Raw genomic sequence first — 21,026 nt, forward strand, 5'->3', positions numbered from 1 at the left:
CAATTGAATTTGCAGGGAGCAATTAAGCAAAGTGAAGAAAAAATACAAATGCGTGCTCGCGAGCTCCTGAAGTTGGTTGATTCAATCTCAAAGTATAAAGAATACGTGGAGTCTAAAATTTCAGAGATGAATAGGGATCTATCAGAAACTGCAACTGCTGTCTCTGAGGCATACAGGGATTCATTTCCAGCCCAATTCATTAATATATTGAATTCCAAGAAGATTGCACATTGTACTCTTTCATTAATATCACAGTAGTTCTGTCATGATAATAACGGAAAGCTAAACACCCTCCAAGTACCATGAGATTGCCAAAAAAAACCCTTTCCGTCATAGAAATCTCGAAAAATCTCTTCTTTTCGCTAGTATCAAAGACAAGAATAGTAGCTTCATCACTACCATAATAAATCAACCAGTGAATAGTCCCATTAAAGAACAATGAAGGTGTCCAGAGTTCACTCTTCTTTAGTTGGTCAGAATAACATCCTCCTTAAAACTAGTCCATGAATTGGACTTCAAGGAGAGGAAACCAAAGTCGCCTTTCTCCTCTCCAACCTTTCAATTCTTCTGTCCATCCTTCTAAAGTTCCTTTTCATCATTTTAAGTTTAAACTACTAAGTAGCCATCTCTCCTTGCGTCGTACCCAAACCCAAAGAAAAGCTTTTCTTTGGGTTTGGGTACGACGCAACGAGAGATGACTACTTGGTAGTTTTAGCTTGGAATGATGGACAGGAAGAATTAGAAGGATGGAGAGAATAATTGGAATGATGGAGAGGAGAAAGGCGTTTTTGGTTTCCTTTCCTTGAGGTCCAACTCGTGGACTAGTTTCAAGGAGGATGTTATTCCTGACCAACTAAAGAGGAGAGAGTGGGCAACGTTCATTGGTCTGTAATCTGGTTGATTTATTATGGTAATGATGAAGCTACTATTCTTGTCTTTGATACCAGCAAAAGGAAGAGATTTTTCGAGATTCATGTGCCGAAACAGGTAGGAGAGGGTTGGTTTGGCCATCTCGTGGTACTTGGAGGTTGTTTAGCTTTACGTTATTATCATGACGTGGATAGTTTTAGGATATGTGTGATGAAAGAGTACAATGAGCAATTTTCTTGGGATTCCTAGCTGGAGCTTCGAGCATGTATTGCTTGTCTCAAAAGATGGTGATTTGATAGGATTTGAGTTTTTAGGAGGCAACGCATCCTATCTAAATATAAGGTTATGGGAGAGCTGCTGCTCCTTTTGGTGCCACGGGGTATTTTTCTCGTACTAATTATACAGAGTCTCCTAATACTCCCTGGAGGCCCTAAGGAAACAGAAGGGTTTTTGTAACATTATTCTTTCATCTTAACCAGAAAAAAAACATTGTTCTTTCATGCTTTGCTGACCTTCCCATAAATTAATGCTTTGCTGACCTAGATGTCTGAGTTTTTGGTGTTCATATTCATTGAGAATAACTATAGTTGTTCATATTGGAATTTCTGGTTATGTTGTAGTTAGGTGATTTTGTGGTGTTGTTAGATGTGACTGTTCTCTTCCTTTTGCTGCAAGTTTTTTCTCTTCCTTTTGCTGCATCGAGTAAAGTATTAAATGGCCATCTCAGGCAAAGGGTCCTCTCCGGCAGCTTTACGACCCATGTTCTGGGTTTTGATCTTAGTGTTGATGATAATTTAGTACTGTGTGCTGTGCTGTGCTATATTTTCTTACCGATTGACTTAGTTGTGGGGTGAAGATGATTTTATTGAACCTTGATCTTGCTGATACTGCTTTGCATGTAATAGTAAATACAGTTGATAGTAGCTTCGGTTCACAATAACTGTCATTTTAACCTTCTTTGGTACATTCATAAATCTAATCAATGTTTTTAGATACAAATTCAATCCATATATATTGATGTATGAATGTACAAAGTCAAAATGCAATTAATTTGAGCTAGAGGGAGTATGGTTTTGGGGCTATGCTGTTTTGTGTTGTAAGATATTTGGAAAAATAAAACAACTGGAATATGAGATCTTGTAAAAGTTGTATGCCTGTGGATTTTGAAGCAGAAACTGCAAATCTAGGAAAGTTTAAAGCTTGTTTGGTAGTTGGGATCCTAATTTTACTATTGATCGTCATTCGACCGGGAAACCTAAGAACCCAATCTGTTGGGTAACATTACTCCAATGTTTAGATAGTGTGATGATCAAGTTTATTGGTCTTCCTTGTTTGATTAGTGATCACATTTCTACAGTATCATAGTCTTCATTCTTGGAACATGTTCAAGTTCATTATACTTCCTATTGAACTTGGTAGAAGTTTTACTTATTGATGGCATCTTGAGTCCCGCATTCGTAAATCTGAGTTTTTTATGTGCTTGCAGTATTCTGTGATTGTAGTTTACAGATTTTTGTTTTCCTCCAGAACCTTCCTACTTTAATTCTCATATGCATGATCATTATCAACCATTGAACAGGAAGACAAGAATAGGTCTTGCGGGACTGGCTGTCATGGGCCAGAATCTTGCTCTCAATATTGCCGAGAAAGGCTTTCCCATCTCTGTTTACAACTGAACCACATCGAAGGTAGATGAGACCGTTGAACGAGAAAAACATGAAGGAAATCTTCCGGTTTATGGATACCATGACTCTGATGCTTTTGTTAATTCCATTCAAAAACCAAGGGTGATAATAATGCTTGTTAAGGCCGGCGAACCTGTTGACCAGACCATTAAGACTCTATCTACCTATCTGGATGGTGGTAATGAGTGGTATGAGAACACTGAAAGGAGAGAGAAAGCAGTGGCTGAATTAGGTCTTCTTTATCTTGGGATGGGAGTTTCAGGCGGTGAGGAGGGTTCTCACAATGGTCCATCTTTGATGCCTGGTGGTTCGTTTGAGGCTTTCAAATACATAGAAGACATTCTTCTCAAGGTGGCAGCTCAAGTCCCTGACAGTGGACCTTGTGTTACGTATGTTGGCAAAGGTGGATCCGGTAATTTCGTGAAGATGATCCATAATGGAATTGCATATGGTGACATGCAGCTGATTGCAGAGGCTTATGATGTACTGAAGTTGGTTGGAAAGTTGTCAAATGAGGATCTACACAATGCCTTCGCAGAATGGAACAAGGGTGAACTTCGGAGTTTCCTTATCGAAATCACTGCTGATATATTCGGAATTAAGGATGGTAAAGGAGATGGATATCTTGTTCACAAGGTTCTTGACAAAACCGGCATGAAGGGTACCTGTAAGTGGACTGTTCAGCAAGCTGCCGAGTTATCAGTAGCTGCTCCCACTATTGAATCTTCTTTGGATGCTAGGTTCCTTAGCGGGTTGAAGGAAGAGAGAGTTGAGGCTGCTAAGGTCTTCAAATCAGCTGGTTTTGGCGATATTTTGGCTGATCAACATGTAGACAAGCAGCAGTTGATCCACGATGTTAGGAAAGCACTTTATGCTGTCAAAATCCGTAGCTATGCTCAGGGAATGAATTTGATACGTGCAAAGAGTATGGAAAAAGGATGGGATTTGAAGTTGGGTGAACTGGCCCGGATTTGGAAAGGAGGTTGCATCATTAGAGCAATATTCCTTGACAGGATCAAGAAGGCATATGACAGGAACCCCAATCTGGCAAACCTTCTTGTCGATCCTGAGTTTGCAAAGGAAATAATTGATCGCCAATCCGCCTGGAGGAGAATTGTTTGCCTTGCCATCAATTCTGGTATCAGCACCTCAGGTATGTCTCTTAGTCTTGCTTACTTTGACACTTTACAGAAGGGAAAGATTACCGGCTAATTTGGTGCAAGCCCAACGTGACTACTTTGGTGCTCATACGTACGAAAGGATCGATATAGAGGGATCGTACCATACCGAATGGTTCAAGCCAAGCAGTTAAAAATTTAGATTACTGTATTCGAACCTATCTGAATTTCTAATAAATGTAATGTTTTGTGCTCTGAACTTCGTGCTGAGCTGAGCATAAAATAAATTATACTTTAATCATTTTAAAATCTCTCAATTTCAGGAGTTTCATAGGGTCTAAGGAATTGAATCTTAATCTATCGAGATACCAAGGATCCTAGATAAGGAAAAAGAATGTACAAAAGTTCTTAGCCTTATTAGCACTTGAAATACATGAATGAAGTGAGACAAGGATTGTGTTTTGAATGAATTCCTTGAGAGAATCATCTCTCAGCGTCAATATATATATATATAGGTACAGAAATAAAATCCCTTAATACTAGGAGATACAACAGAATTAGATATTTAAAAACAGAAACTATATCAAAACAGAATAACTTATATAAAGCCTATATCTCTCAATAACTTATATATAACCTATATCTCTAATCTGATATTCAACACTCCCCCTCAAGCTGGAGCATATAAATCATATGCACCAAGCTTGTTACATATGTATTGTATCCGAGGACTCCGGAGAGCTTTGGTGAAAATATCTGCAAGTTGATCGTTGGAGTTGACAAAGGCTGTTACTATTTTCCCACTTTGCAACTTCTCCCTTATGAAATGGCAATCAATCTCTATGTGCTTGGTCCGTTCATGAAACACAGGGTTGGAAGCAATATGTAAAAGCAGCTTGATTATCGCACACCAGTTCCATCTTACTCGGCTCACAAAACTTAAGTTCCTTAACTAATTGCTTCAACCATATAAGTTCACATGTGGCAAGTGCCATAGCTCTATATTAAGCTTTCACACTAGATCTTGCTACAACATTTTACTTCTTACTCTTCCAAGATATCAAGTTTCCACCAATAAAAACACAATAACCAGATATAGAACGTCTATCAGATGGAGATCCTGCCCAATCTGCATCAGTATACCCAACAATCTGGTTATGTCCTTTATCTTCATACAACAAACTTTTTCTTGGAGTACCTTTGATCTATCTAAGGACTCTAACAGATGCGTCCCAATGACTCGCATGGGGAGTCAAGAAACTGACTTAGGATACTTGTGGCAAATGAAATGTCTGGCCGAGTGACTATCAAATAATTCAATCGGCCAATTAATCTGCGATATCTACCAGGATCTGCAAGAGGGTCTCCTTGATATGGACTAAGTTTTTTGTTGGGATCCATTGGTGTATCTACAGGTCTAGAAATCCAGTTTCTTCAAGAATATCCAGCGCATATTTTCTCTGTGAGATACATATCCCAGCATTAGATTGTGCCACTTCAATTTCTAGAAAATATTTTAACTTCCTCATATCCTTAGTCTGAAAGTGATCAAACAAGTGCTGTTTTAACTGAGTGATTCCCTCATGATCATCTCCAGTAATGACAATATCATCCACATAAACAACAAGATATATGGAGGTCGTGGAGGAAGAATGATGGGAGAAAACTGAATGATCTGCTTCACTCTGAATCATGCCAAATTGAGAAATAACAGCACTAAAGCGACTAAACCAAGCTCGAGGGGATTGTTTCAATCCATATAAAGATCGGCGTAAATGACATGCTAAACCGGAAGACTCCCCCTGAGCAACAAACCCGGGAGGTTGCTCCATGTATACTTCCTCCTCAAGATCACCATGTAAGAAAGCATTTTAAATATCAAGTTGATGAAGAGGCCAATGGCGAATGGCAGCCATAGAAAGAAAAAGACGAACAGAGGCCATCTTCGCAACAGGAGAGAAGGTATCACCATAGTCCAAACCAAAGATTTGAGTGTAGCCTTTAGCCACAAGGCGGGCTTTTAATCGATCAATGGTTCCGTCTGAGCCGACCTTAATAGTATAGATCCAACGACAACCCACAGTAGATTTGTCCGGTGGCAATGGAACAAGATCCCAAGTACCAGTAGAATGTAAGGCAGACATCTCCTCAATCATAGCCTGGCGCCACCCTGGATGTGAAAGAGCTTCTGCTGTTGTTTTGGGTATAGAAACAGAAGACAAAGAGGAGGTAAAAGCATAGTGCGAAGATAATAAACAATGGTAACTAAGAAAATTATAAATAGGATTATGATTACGGGTGGAACGAGTGCCTTGTCTGAGAGCAATAGGAGGACTACTGCTAACTCCCGAAGAATGATCCAAGGACGGTTAAACCACGGGTTCAGGAGATGAGTTATCTTGGACTGCAGGCCGTGGGCGGCATGATAAACCTGGAGAGGTTTTGTGGGAATAGGAGGCCCATCTAAGTAAGGAACAGGAAGCACCTCCGTAATGGAAGGTGAAGTGATGTCGAGTGCGGAGAAAAAAAGGGGTATTCTCAAGAAAAGTGATATCGGCAGACACGAAGAAACGATTAAGAGCTGGAGAATAACAACGATAACCCTTTTGAAATCGAGTGTACCCTAAGAAAATACATTTGATAGAGCGAGCAGTTAACTTGTCTTTGCCTGGGGTAAGATCATGGATGAAACAAGTACAACCGAAGACTCGTAGTGGAAGAGAAAAAATGTGCTCATGAGGAAATAAAATGGAATGAGGAACTTGATTTTGCAAAACAGAAGAAGGCATACGATTAATTAAATAACATGCAGTCAGAACAGCCTCACCCCAAAACTTAAGGGGAACGTGAGTATGGAGAAGAAGAGTGCGAGCAGTTTCAATCAAGTGACGATGTTTATGCTCAGCCACACCATTCTGTTGAGGGGTATGGGGACAAGACGTTTGATGTAGAATGCCTTGGGAGGACAAGTAAGACGAAAAGGGTGCTGAAAAATACTCACAAGAATTATCACTTCGTAAAATTTTAATTGAAGTTTTGAATTGGTTTCGAATTTCAGAACAGAAAGACTTGAAATGTGCAAATAATTCAGATCTGTCCTTCATTAAATATAACCAAGTGCAACGAGAAAAGTCATCAATAAAGGTGACAAAATAACGAAAACCAGAATGAGAAGTAACACGACTAGGTCCCCATACATCAGAATGAATAACAGAAAAGGGAGACGCAGCTAGTGTATTGACACGACTTGAAAAAGAACTACAAACATGTTTACCTAAATGACAAGTTTGACACTCTAAGATAGTAAGACGAGATAAACTCGGGACCATAGCTTGTAACTTCGAGAGGCTGGGATGTCTCAGGCGACAATGGACCACGTCCGGAGACTCAACAGCAGCAACAAAATACACAGTAGTAGTGGGTAGGGCAAGCCGATACAGTCCTTGAGACTCACATCCTGTACTAATCGTCTGTCTCGTCCCTCGATCCTGCACAATGACAGAGTCAGCAAAAAAGGTAACAGAACAATTAAGAGAACGAGTAAGTTGGCTAATAGAAATCAAATTGAAAGGACAATTGGGCATGTAAAGAACAGATTTCAAAGGTAATGTAGGAAGAGGAGTAGCTTGACCTATTTCCTTAGCACCAATTTTAGAACCATCAGCCAAAGTGATAGAAGGAAGAAATGTAGGGTGTTCAAGTTTAGAGAGGACAGAAGAAGTACCAGAGATGTGATCAGAAGCACCTGAGTCAAGGACCCATGGTCCAAGAGAAGAGGAATGAGAGATACAAGCAACAGAATTACCAGAGTGGGCCACTAAAGCAACGAGAGTAGATGCCTGCTTTGAAGCTTGGTACTTGAGAAACTCATCATAATCATTGCCAGAGACAAATATCCCTTGTGGTTGTGCGGCAGAGTGAACGTCAGATGGCTCATTAGTTTGGAAACCATTAGCTACCTTGGTAGGACGACCATGGAGAGCATAACATTTATCCTGAGTACGACCAATCCTATGGCAATAGGTACAACTAAGGCGAGTACGATTACCACGACCCCCACGGCCGCCGCGAGTGGGCACTTGAAAGGACACTTGAGAAGAAGATTGGGATGCCAATGCAGTTTGGTCGAAAGTATGGGTCTCAAGAGAGGGGCCAGATTGCAAGAGTTGTGCAAATACATCCTCAAGGGAAGGAACGGGTGAGGTGCCCAATATTTGTTGCCGAAGAGATTCAAGTTCAGCTGGCAACCCAAGTAACGTAAGTACCAAAAACAGCTTTTCCTGTTGAGCATGATGGTCATTAGCATTAGACACATAGGGAAGGAGAGTCGAAAACTTTTCCTTGACAGCTTCCACAGTCCCAACATAAGATTCCATATCAGTTCCTTGAAGTTGTAAACTACACAGCTTCTTAGCAACATGGTAAAGTCTTGCAATGTCATTAGTGTATAAAGCTTTAGCACGGTCCCACTCCTTTTTACAAGTTTTGTAAGCTCGAAACATAGTCAGCTTTGGTGGATCAATGGTCTGCCACATAAGGTTACATAGCTGGGCATCAATCTTCTTCCAAGTGGTTTTGTCAGCGGCACGAACATAATCAACAGATTTAGTAAGGTGGTCTTCATAGCCTTGGCCCATGAACCAAAGTTCTACAGAATCAGCCCAAGAAAGGTAATTTTTGGCACCCATCAAATTTTCAGAGGTCATTGTAGTGGTTCTAGAAACAACAGATGTTAGAACAGCCGGTTTGCCACCATTGGAGTTGGTGTCGGGGGTTACCTCAGAAGACATGATGGCAGACACTCAGAAATGGCTGGAAAACACTTGCAGAAGGGAAACAAGGGCCGGAAAAAGCCTGGGCAGTGGAGCGTGACGTTCACGTGCATCTGGAGCGGAGGCGCATGAGGACCACGCGCAGGAAAAGGGGTGGCGCGTGTCGGCGCGTGCGGCGGTTGACGGCGGTGAAATTTTGGGGACAGGCTGAACTTGGCTTTCCGGTTCTGATTCTGGGGTTGCTTCGGAATGGGTCTGATGTTTGACAAGGTTTTGGCCAGAAAATGGTTTCTGACGAAGAGACACAGCTGATAGTGTCAGCTGGTGGAAAAAGGGAACACGACTAAGAGATGGCAGCCGAAAAAAAAGAAAAACAAATAGAAACCAGAGCCGGGTCGGAACCCGCTCTGATACCAACTTCAAATACACGAATGAAGTGAGACAAGGATTGTGTTTTGGATATACTAGGAGATACAACAGAATCAGATATCTAAAAACAGAAACTATATCAAAACAGAATAACTTATATAAAGCCTATATCTCAGAATAACTTATATACAGCCTATATCTCTAATCTGATATTCAACATTAGCATAGTATAATAATAAGATATAGATCTGTATAATAATTAATTAAATCCAATAAACTAAATTCTAACACAAGTTGTTATGAACTCCACATGCAATAATATTTAAACATTTTGTGCTTATCACAAAATATAAATTTGGAATTATTACATAATATACATTAAATTATAATAACGGACTCGTCTATGGTTTAGATTTAGATTTGGATAGTTTACATAAAAAAACAATATTGGTACCAAGGTAACAAAATTACAAAAATAGTATATGTTAGTGCACGTTGACTTAGAGTAGGGTTAAGTATGATTTGGTCCTTAATGTAGGGGTCAAAAATCAATTTCGTTCTTGGCCTTTTTTTCGCAACAAAATGATTCTAAAGATTCCAGTTTGTTTTAAAATCGTTTCTCAGACGATTTTACCCCTGCGGTCGTTAACTTCCGTTACGACCGTTTTATCAGAAAATGATAATATTAATTAATATAAATAATAATAAAAGCAATAAAGAAAATAATAAATATGTAAATATTGAAAGTGAATGAAGATGAAGTGCCTAAGCTGTTCAACGGCAGCGTCTTCTGCTGAAGGTCGATGGGGAGTAGCAGCGCTAGGGTTCGGTAGACAGTGTCCATGGCTTCCCAGAATTCAAGAGCTTCACAATTTCGTTCACCTACAAAGGAGTTGCTCTGCGGGCATGGTTAGAGGTCTATTTTTCGAACTTCATCCACGAAGGATAACCCGGGACGAAGATTTTGGGGTTGCGTATACTATGAGGTACGGTATTGTTCCTATTTTGCGATTGTGAGTCTGAGAATTTGGGATTTGTTGATATGTCTCTGTGGCTTCTATCAGGTTCAGGATGGCTGTAATTTCTTCAAATGGGCAGATCCAGAACCTGGAGGTGCTCAGCAAGAGGTTGAAATTGCAAGAACTATGAGGAAGATAACGAAATTAAAGACAAGATTGAAGGAGGTGGAAACGAAACTTTGGGTTGTAGCTGCTCTATGTATTGCTAGCTGGGTGGGGTTTTTGTTCTTATTGCTGCAGAATCAATATAACTTAAAGCACCCAAATGGAATGCACCTAAGTTATAGATGATTAGGTAGGGAATGTTATGAGATTTGTTGTGATGTAGAGGTAGAGTTTGAGGGTATTTTGTGATGTTACAATGGTTTAGGGGTGTAACATATTTGAATCTGTTTGAATTAATGAAGGAAAGTGCTATTTGATGTTGCCCAAAATGTGACCTTGGTTAATGGTGAAGTTGTGTTCATTTGTAATTTAAATGTAGTTCCTGAGTAAAGCACAAAAGCATTGAATACAGTACCTAAAAATTCAGTAATTAACTAATGGCATATTTCATTTGATGAGAAGTTAAAATAAACACAAATTAACTGTTTGCCTCCACAGGCCTAATACCAAAATATAGTGGATGTCCTGACAGTGTAACGAAGCACAGAGAAGCAACACTCAACAACAGTGTCCTGAGACACTTAATACCAAAATACAGTAATGAAACCATTGTAACTAAAGTAATGTTCTGAAACTAAATAGACAATACTAAAATACAAACATTGTTTGCAAAGTACTAAGACATAATTAACAAAAACTTGACATGCAAATCTTAAAGATTTTCCTACTGAGATGGAGGTAATTTGGCCATCAACTTCAGCTTCTGCAGAGGGACATGAGGTGCACTGCTTTGAATGACAGAAAAAATGTCTCTTCCTCTCAGATAGCTGGCTCAGGGGTTGTTTGTTGCTGGTAGAGGTTGCAGCAGCTGCAGCCTTGTTCTTGTGGTGGACTTGGATATTGGGCTGAGTGAAAGCTTTCTTGGGCTGAGGTGTTGGTGTGGTGGGCCGGCCTGCACTTTTCTTGGGCCTTAGGTTTGATTTTCTGGGCTGAGCTGCTAGCAGGTTGGTTGGTGATGGTGTAGTCTTCCTCTTTCTCCCTCCCCAAACTGTTTGACCAGGTGCCAGCTTAGGTGTATCCCTCTTCCCTCTTTTGGTTGAAGATTGGGCCTATAAATAAAATAAAAATCACAGAGACAGTTACATACATATCAAAGTAGTTAAATTTATAGCAAGCATCATAGTAAGTAAACCCTAGAACAGGATGTCATAAACCCTCTTCTTAAGTTTGGTGCAGCCATTCTTCTTGTGTCCCATTGCACCACAGTTGGAGCACCTTTGGACTTGATCCCTCCGTGACAGATGAGTCTGGCTTCTGTTGTCTTCATCTACAGACCCTCGCTTCCTCTTCTTCACAGGTCTGTGGCTTGGCCTCCTGTATGGAGGTGGGATGACATCATCATATTGAGTCCTCTCCCATAGGTCCGGGCCTTTAACAGGATGTATGACCTCCCAATAGCACCTTAGGTAGGCTTCTTTCTTGTAGCAATCGTCCACATAGGATTCCAAATCAAGGCCCTTGAAGGTGATACAGCTGATGGCATGAGGACAAGGAATCCCACTCATTTGCCATTTCCTGCAAGAACAGTCACCAGCAGCCAAATCCACAATGTATTTATCTAGACCATACATAACTTCGTACTTACTAGTAGCTGACCAGTATGACCTCCAGTCCCTAGCTAAGCTTGCCCATTTCTCTAATTTTTTCCTAATCATTGGCATAATGTTTCCTTGATAATTCAGAACCCTTTCCCTATTTGCAGCCCATCTAGTCATCATATACACCCTAATATCCTCTAACATGGTCATAATAGGTTTCTCTCTTTCCTCTACTAGGACAGCATTTAAACTGGGTACCCAACCACTTGCTATGCATAATTCCAACATGATGTGTCTGCATGCAAGTATGTTAGAGATTCATGCTTCTTAGTTGCCAAGTGGATTCCTCATCGACCCTGTGTACATATAACCAAAAGGGGCAGCCTTTCTGACAAACAGCCCGGACCCTCACCAAGTCACACTTCTTGAATTTAATGTTCCTAGCTATCTGGACTGCATAGGCCGCCACTGTGTCCTTAAACTCTTGTCGAGATTCATACAATGTGCCCATCATCTATTGGTACTTTCCCATATCCTTTTGAGATTTATGCACTGAAAACCTCTGCCCCTCAGTCTCGGCAGCCTCCTTTGCATCATCAGCCCCCGACTTTTTTCCTCCAATGATATGGTCCTGCTCTAATTCATCACTGTCGACTGCTTCCTCATCATCCAAATCACTTGTCACAACCCTTTTGCCCTTTTCCACATTAGAGTCCTTCAGCACAGAATTATCTTCACCAAATCCACTTTCATAGTACCTCCTCACTGTCAGTGAAGTGGATGTCTTCGACACTATTTTCCTCTTTATTAGATGGCAAGTATGTTGGGTCATCACTGTCACCACTATTATCATGGTCACTATCCCCCTGTCCCTCTTGGCCTAATTCCATTCCACCGTCCTTATTCTGGCATTCGACTTCAGCCACAACCCCAACTCCACCAGTCTTTTGTTCGTTCCCTTCAAACACCACTACCTCCAGACCACCACCTATAGGTTCCTCACTGTCGACGCCTCCAGTTTCTCCCCCACGTCCAGATAACCGACTTTCGAAAATTCCTCGGCATCCCCAACCTCATGCACCACAAACAGATCAACAAAGGCTCTCTTTCCTGCTATGGTACACATTTCAATTGCCTCTGTGTCACCTTTCAATAGCTTTAAGTGACTCTCATAATCATCCACAGTTGGGTCTTTGTACCATAATGCGGCGATAGTGGACTTCAAGTATCCAAGCTACTTCAGCTCCTCGTATGCCTCAAACACACTCCACCGATCGCCGTCAATGTCTTCCACGACTGTAGCTTGACCCTTCAAGTACTTGAGCACACCGTTCTCATATCCGAATGCACCCCCATGGTGCACCCTCATGTTAAACAGAATCATCTCCTTCCCGAACAACCCTATTAATCAAGACAGGGCGTTAGTAAACCAACTAACAAAAAAAAAAACAATCAGTGCAAACCCTAGTCTTACACACAGGTTTGCACAACCTAGATTAAACCCTACACCCGTTACGTCCATCAACAAAGGAGAAATTGCATTCAAAAAATGCTTACCTCGCTAAGGGCTATTTGTAGAAACGAAGCCAAGTCAACAATGCAGGAAATTTTCCGGCACCCTTGCTCGAGCTACCAACACCGGACAGTCCTCGCAGGAAGGCCTTCGAAGGGTTTCACACACACACGTTACACTCTACAATCCTTTTCTCAAACAATGGCTTGCTTGGGGAAGGCGAAATGATTTCACGGGAATGCTATGAAGGAATAGCAACCAGCAGGGGTACTTTTGTCTTAAAAATTTATTTTTTAGTGCAAGGGACGATTTTAAAATAAACTGGAACCTTTGAAATCATTTTGTTGCGAAAAAAAGGCCAGGAATGACATTAATTTTTAACCCCTACGTTAGAAATCAAAATCATACTTAATCCCTTAGAGTATGTTTTGGTACATACACTAAACATTTTGGTCTTATCACAAACATATATTTAGATCATGCATTCTTTAATCATTATTTTTTGAGATGATGGTATCATTTCAATTCTAACATGCACACTAACATACACTAGAGCCACTCAATGATGTTCTATGCTTATATGTTCATGCACAACCATTTGACAAGAGTAGTACTTGTCCTTTTATATTATTTTCTTACTTTTCCTTTTCATTGACAAAAGAAAAGAATGATTTAAGACAAGAAGAACATGACGATGATGATGGGACTTCAAGGTTGGTACTATTGGAGTAGTGCCTCCTAAAACGGTAGGTCATTCTAATAAGATAGCAAAGGAGGGCAATCAAGCATGCAATGCCAATAAGAAGGAAGAGGCCCCAAAAGCTCTTAGTCTCAAGCCTATCAATGCCTTGTTTTGCACCTTCTGAGCTACAAGCACTTCTTGTTAGCCATTTGTCATGAATCCTTTGAAGATCACCATTCTCTGATAGTTTTAGAATAGCTGTTGACATGTCAATTGCTAAGGGAGAGTCCCTTGGAAAGGCCTACAAAATTCAAATAATGCATCGAGGTTATATAAAGTAATTTTAAAAATCGGTTGATATTGGTTGAAAAAAGTCGACCCCTAAGTTGAACATAGTGAAAATTCAGGTACAGTTAACTTCATGTGAAATTGATAGTTGAAATTCGTTAAATAATTTGACAAATTTAACTAAATTATCATATAACGATTCTCAACTTTCAGCTTAACTTAAAGTTAACTACACTGAATTCCTACCATATCATTTTACCTCAAAAAAGTTGAGTATATTTTAATCGTATTATAAAATTATTTTTTTAAAAAACTTAATTTAATAAGAGAAGATATATTAATGATTATATTTCTAAAATTCTAATAGCAAAAATCTCTTTTGAACTTGCATGAATTTTGTATAGGTTTTCTTTTTTTCTTTTTTTATATATTATGCTTTTTTTTCTTTTAGGAGATAACAAGGATCGAATTCTAAATCTTTCGATCATAGAGATTCTGATACCATATCATGTAACTACTTTTCTAAAAGTCTAAACTGATAAGAAAAAACATGTAAATAATTCTATCTCTAATAACCTAATTATTAAAGTTGATTTTAGCATAAGAGAAAAAGATGGAAACACTTACAAAGCCCCATCCCATTTTGGTGAATTCTTGGCCAACAATACCAAATTGACATCTAGTTGATAGGAACAACTCCATGTATGCACGCTCAGCTATGATAGCAGCAACACCACCATTGTCTTGTCCATCCTTCAAAGCCTTCTCAAATTCAGATAGAGAATTGAAAGGAACAAGCCTTGATCTATGTATGTTAAACACCTCACTAAGATAATTTTCAGCATATGTGCCACTCATGATACCAATTCGGTCATTGTTGACCACTAAGCTTTTAATTCCTTTCACTGGGGAAGAGAGTTTTTCCACTGTGAGAATTGATGTTAGGCTTGCAGTGTAGCTAGAGCTTAGTATTAGAACCACAAACAACCATATGATTAGGACTAAGCGACCAAGGGTGCTAACGGTTTTCTCTTCTGCATGCAAAAGAAGATGTTTTAGTTTAACATTAGGTGAAAATTCAGGTGCAGTTGACTTCACGTGAAGTTGATAATTGAAAATCGTTAGATGAAAATTTAGTCAAATCAGTCAAATCATCTAGTGACTCTCAGTTATCAATTTCACGTGAAGTCGACTGTACCTGAGTTTCCACCTAAACATTATTGTGTGAAACATCTTTCAATGCTAGATAAAGGAAACTTTTGACAACTTACTATGTGCGAAAACTAGAGTTGAAAAGCTAAACCTGCAAAGAAAAAGAATATACAAATGTTAGCAATTATTTTTGTTCCTTAATATTTTAACCTCCAATTTCTTGAATAAAATTTCAAAATGGCAGTTATTTAATTACCAAATAATAGTGACTAATTGTCTTCTAATTGGTCCTCTAAAGTCATCATTAAAGGGCCGCTCTAAAATCCACACAACAACTCCAACAATTAGAAAAAGCATTCCTGTGACAAACCACATCATTGGAGTAAATGGTATAAGAAAGGCCCAAGCACTTGATTTCAATTCCTTGATAGGTGCCACAACCACTAACCCTGACTCTATATATGGCTGAGTGAAATCCACTATCTTACTTCTGTTTGTAGTAATAGTAATATCCCCAATAACGGCATCAAAGGCCTACATCCATACAAAGGAAGAATTTTCAATTCAGGAAGAATAACATTCATGTCCAAAAAAATAATTTAAATTGATCTATAATAAATTTTAGATAAAACACTTTAATTTTACTATGCAATTTACAATACATAATGATGGTTAATATTTTGAAATTACCTATAATTTTAGTTCTGTCTATTTAGGATTTTTTTATGTAAGTATCAAATTTAATCAATCATGATGTAAAAGAAATAGGTTACATTAAAAAATTGACAAAAATTATTGTAGTTTATCAACTTTTTTTTCGTTAATGTCATGAATATAATTGCAGCAGTTTGTATTTTTTTTTAAATTCATTAAAATTGCAGTAGTTTTAAAATTGCCACAATTTTATTTTTTAAACCCACTATTGAAATAGCGACAGTTTTAAATCGACGCAAATAAAATTATCTATTTTGCGACAGTTATACCAACAATTATTGGAAACCACCGCAAAAATTAAACCACCGTAATTTTTAAAATTAACTGTCGTTATTCGACGCTTATGTTATAGTGTTATGTATGTGAAGCTAGTAATTAAAAATTCTTAGATAATAATTTAGTGGAACATATAAAATTATCTAATTATTTTTAATTATTAACATAAAGACATCTACACTTAAATTTTCATTTTCTTACAATACTAGAAAAAATAATACTTACACCAATTGTGATCTGATGGAGAAGTTCTGAATTCAAGGGATTGGTTCTCCCATTACCAAAAGAAACAAATTTGTATGGAACTGGATAAGGCAACAAGTTTAGTGCTGCAAAAAACACATCAATGCAATAACCACCAAACATGTCAGTGCCTTCAATTCTTGACACAAACTCATGGTAGCTAACCCTAAGTGGCACTCCAATTCTCAAATGTCTTCCATTGCTAGCAAAAACCCAACCTCTAGGTGTTTGTGTTGTTTGGCCAGGCCATATCACACCATAAAGCCCTTCACTTGAATTTCCATCATTTGGAACTTCTTCACCAGTGTGAAGACCATATGATTCTGACCAATATCCAATCCTCCTAACCCCAGTTCCAATCACATTAATGATCTCATATGATGGGTTCAACAAGTTTCCATCTAAATCAAACATCATCCGCCCGGTTAAACCGGTTTGATTAACTTCTAGAATCTTCTGAAGCAATGTGCTACCATTTATAAACACCCCCATAGTATCAAGATGAAGTGAGTCACCCCTTAACAAGTTTAGACTTGAATCATTTGAGAATAAAATATTATGATTGTTGTTATTATTATTATTATTATTATTTCCCCCAGAAAACAAAGCATCAAGAGCATAAGCTATGACCCAAACAGTGTCATAAGCATATAAACCAAAGGTGTTCAATCCAAAAGGACCCTCTTGATGATTCATTTTTAGGGTTAGGTTATTCCACCTAGACACAAATTTCCTCTTCAATTCTGAATCAGGTGTATACATGCGCAAGGTAATAACACCTTGGATGTCATTCATGGCTGAACTTGTGGACAATGAAGGGTTTGAATCTAACACAGTGGAAAGCCAATCAGTGGCTATCCACACATAACCACTCCCCATCATGCTAAGTGATTGAGCAACCTTAAGAACTTTTAACCCTAAATCTGCTACTATATGAACAACTATTACCCTTGATTCCATCAAAGCTATCTTGAATAATGCATTGTTTATTTCTTCTTCACTAATGTTGTTATTATTATTAGGCCTAAAGGGTACTTTATATGATATCTTGCAACGTTTTTCGGCAAGCTTATCACCTAATGCAGCAACCCCATTTCTTCCATGATCATCATCAATGAAGATTGCAATCACATCTCTCCATTGGAAGTGATCAACAATATCTGCCACTGCAGACATTTGATAAAGATCACTCTGTGTTGTTCTAACAAAATATGGGAATTGGAGAGAAGTGAGTGTAGGATCTGTTGCTGCAAATGATAAGAGAGGAACTTGCATCTCATTTGCAATGTGTGAGATTACATGTGCCATTTCTGAGTACTGTGGACCAATTATTGCCACAGTGCCTTTCTCCATCAATATTAATGCTGCAATGTATATGTTTAAAAAAAAAATGGTATAACTAGTGAATGATCCTACAAGAAATGAGAGCTATTTTAACATGATTTTTTTTAACAGTCATAGTTAAGTATAAAAATTAATATATATTTTTGACAAATATCACAAATGTCAAATTTTTTATGTTTTTTTTATTTATAATTTAATTGTAGAAAATTATTCTTCAATTTTGACACTCATTTGTTTTCAACATACTCTATTATTCCTTTTTTTTCGTTGAGCTCCGTCAATTTTGGCATCACACTGTTCTCAGTTTGGGATCATACTACTTATTTTTCATCTTCAAAATCTCAGTTTATTCTTCAGTTTCAAGATCTCATATCATTCTTTGTTAAAAACTTTTTGTTGAGAATTTTTTATAGTCAATAAGTGTCAAAATAAATAGTATTTTTGACGGTTAATAAGTATCACAAAAAATATATTCTCAAATTTTTCTAACAGATTATTTTTAATGGCCAATATTTATCAAAATAAGATTTAAACTTTTTTTTACAATTACTTATATGTTAAAAATACTATTTTTGACAAAACTTTTATCAACATATTTTCATAGTTAAAATAGTATCAAAATTTATTTTTTTTGACAAATTTTAATTTTTTTTGACACATAATAATCCTTAAAAATAGTCATATTGTTGTAGTGATGAGAAGATATGGTTCATGAGAGAAAATATGTAGAATTGTGAAAAGTACAACAATTCTAGAGACCAATTTGGTTCTAGGATATGTTTTAGATTTATTTCTTATTTTACAAATTAGTACAAAAAAAGTTTCAAATAATTATACAATTTCTATAAAAATTTTAATTTTTATGTTCTAATAATCACTGTAAATTGGTTTTTATGTGGACAAAAAATTTAAAATGCTAATTTTAGTTTTTACTGAGTTTATTTAGAGAAAATATTGAGAGCCAATCTTACATAACTAATGTCATGGCTAACATTTAGAAAAGAAAAAAAAACTTTCAAATAAAAAAAAAAGACATCTAAAACTCAATTAAAAAAAAGTATTGATAACCAATTATATTTAGCCAACAATTTACAATAAAGGGAAACATTTAAAATTAGAAATAATAGAAACATCTAAAACTGAAATAAAAAATATAAGAATTAATGTTTATAATTTAGAATTTATAGTTTAAAATTTAAGATTCGTTATATTTAGTATTTAGGGTTTATAGTTTAGTATTTAATATTGAGAGTTTAGGATTTAAAGTTTAAATTTATGATAACCGGTGGTGGGTGGTCAGAGATGGTCGCAAGAGGGTCGCTGGCAGCCAACGATGGTCAGTGGTGGTGGCCGACGGCAACAAGATGGCTGGTGTGGTAGGTGAAATTGAGGTGTTGGAACCAAGAAAGAAGAAGAAAAAAAGAATAAAAGAATAATTTTTAAAAAAAATTATGAATTTGTATTGGATGTTTTTGAATTATTAGTTGATGTTGGCTAATTTTTTATTGGTTATCTAGTTGATTTTTTTTTTTCGAAATCCAAACTCAATAAAAAACTCATTTTTAGTTGGTTTTTATATTTAGTTTGTTTGATAACATGTTGTAATATTAGTTAAAATTAACTATTATGGTGTTAGTTTTCTAATTTTACTCACTTATTTATATTAAATACTGATATCATAGATCAAAATGGGAATGCCGCCATATCATATTTTTATTTTTCAAGTCAGCAGGCATTTAATAGTATCAAATAAACAGAAATTAAGACAAAATGGGAATGCCGCCATATCATATTTTTATTTTTCAAGTCAGCAGGCATTTAATAGTATCAAATAAACAGAAATTAAGGGGAAAAAAGGACTAATAAAAAAATCCACAAATTTTATAGAATCAATGACTTATTTTTGCAAAAAGAAAAAAAAATCAAAACTTGATAATAAGATAAATTTTTTTGGTAATGATCAATAATATTTTAAACGAGTGATGAAATCAAAAGTCATGGAGATAAACATGCTTGAGTAGATTTTAACAAGAACTTACAGTCAATAATTCCTAGAAATCCGGGGGAGAATTTTGTGTCCTGCATTGAGATATTAAACTTAGTTCCATTGAGAATGGTTGCATTGGAATTTATATCATCTACTGCTGCTTGTATTGCAATTTTAGCCACTCCTCCAATGGTTGAATTAAAAGATAAAATTGCTCCAACATTAACTGTACTTGGCCTTGTAACATTATTACTATTGCTTGTCCCTTTTGATGGAAAACCATTATAGAACATCACAATGACAAGAACCCAAACTTTGATCATCTTGTATTTGTACTAAAAGCATATATAACAAGTGATTTTAAGGGAAAAATGAGGACAATAATTATTTCTATAACTTGAAAAACAAAAGATGAAATAATACATACTTCCATAATCTTCTCTTATAAATAAATATTTGCACCTTAAAAGCACTACTTTAGGCCAATAATTAGATTTTTATCCAATAAGATTTATATACGTGCTGAATAATTGAATGAATCCTTTTTATATCTAGTGGAGTAGGCACTTTGTTTATCTTTTGAAAAGAATGATTTTACATGCTTGTGTTTTTCCATTTTGATGGGCCGAAAAAAATCAACGAACGTTTTCAAAAAAAGAAAAGGGTGAATGAAAAGTAATAAAATAATTAAAGTGATGATATAAAATACATGTGTAACATATTCTTTACCACTAATATATTTGTGTATAAATATATATTATTTAATTTATTTTTAATACATATTTATATTTTAACATGTATTTTATATTAATAATTAATTTTTATGGTTGATTTTATTATACACTTAATATAGTTGATATTTTATCTATTCAGCTTATTTAGTCTTTAACAATTTAAAATTTTAGGATAAGTAGTGTTTGTATCATTTACACACTTAAAGTATTTTGTAAACATTTTGGACTTATCACAAACATATAGGTACTATTGTATGAGAAAGTTTAAGGGTTAACATTTTTATTAAAATTTGGTCAGCACTTAATCAGCATAAAAAAATGTGAGTAATTTTATACTATTAGATAAAATCTCACACCATTAAAAATATCAATAATAACTAATTGATGGTTATAAATCACAAAATTTGCTGATTTTTTAACACTCTTATTGTATATTATTTATTACACATACATTTAATTCAGAAAAGTGCATGCATATGCTTTAACAATTACTAGTGGTGATGATGTTGTCATTTCCAACATGCACACTACTACCATTTTAAAAGAGCACTTTTTCC

The 21,026-nt window shown here is 36.6% G+C and overlaps 1 protein-coding gene and 1 pseudogene across 1 annotated transcript; one reads left to right on the top strand and one right to left on the bottom strand.

Moving 5' to 3' along the window:
- The first annotated feature begins 648 nt into the window (after positions 1-648).
- Positions 649-3,990, top strand: LOC107477888 (6-phosphogluconate dehydrogenase, decarboxylating 2-like; annotated as a pseudogene).
- Positions 3,991-13,508: 9,518 nt separating this feature from the next.
- LOC107475844 (glutamate receptor 3.6-like) lies at positions 13,509-20,110 on the bottom strand. Its single transcript, XM_016095523.3, has 6 exons — positions 19,788-20,110; positions 16,387-17,768; positions 15,428-15,705; positions 15,291-15,322; positions 14,647-15,053; positions 13,509-14,032 (listed from the first exon to the last, which is right to left on the bottom strand). The coding sequence occupies exons 1-6, from the start codon at positions 20,056-20,058 to the stop codon at positions 13,685-13,687; spliced, it is 2,718 nt and encodes a 905-aa protein (XP_015951009.1). The 5' UTR covers positions 20,059-20,110; the 3' UTR covers positions 13,509-13,684.
- Positions 20,111-21,026: the final 916 nt, after the last annotated feature.

This window comes from Arachis duranensis, unplaced genomic scaffold (genome assembly GCF_000817695.3).
Source record: "Arachis duranensis cultivar V14167 unplaced genomic scaffold, aradu.V14167.gnm2.J7QH unplaced_Scaffold_165934, whole genome shotgun sequence".
NCBI lineage: Eukaryota > Viridiplantae > Streptophyta > Magnoliopsida > Fabales > Fabaceae > Arachis > Arachis duranensis.

Bases quoted from the DNA above. Each gene is read 5' to 3' on its own strand.
- LOC107475844 (XM_016095523.3), bottom strand. From the start codon at position 20,058: ATGATCAAAGTTTGGGTTCTTGTCATTGTGATGTTCTATAATGGTTTT. The intron at 15,323-15,427 runs GTAATTAAATAA...TTTTCTTTGCAG, and splicing joins CAATTAGTCACTATTATTTG to GTTTAGCTTTTCAACTCTAG. The intron at 14,033-14,646 runs GTAAGTGTTTCC...TGAATTTTGTAG, and splicing joins CCAAAATGGGATGGGGCTTT to GCCTTTCCAAGGGACTCTCC.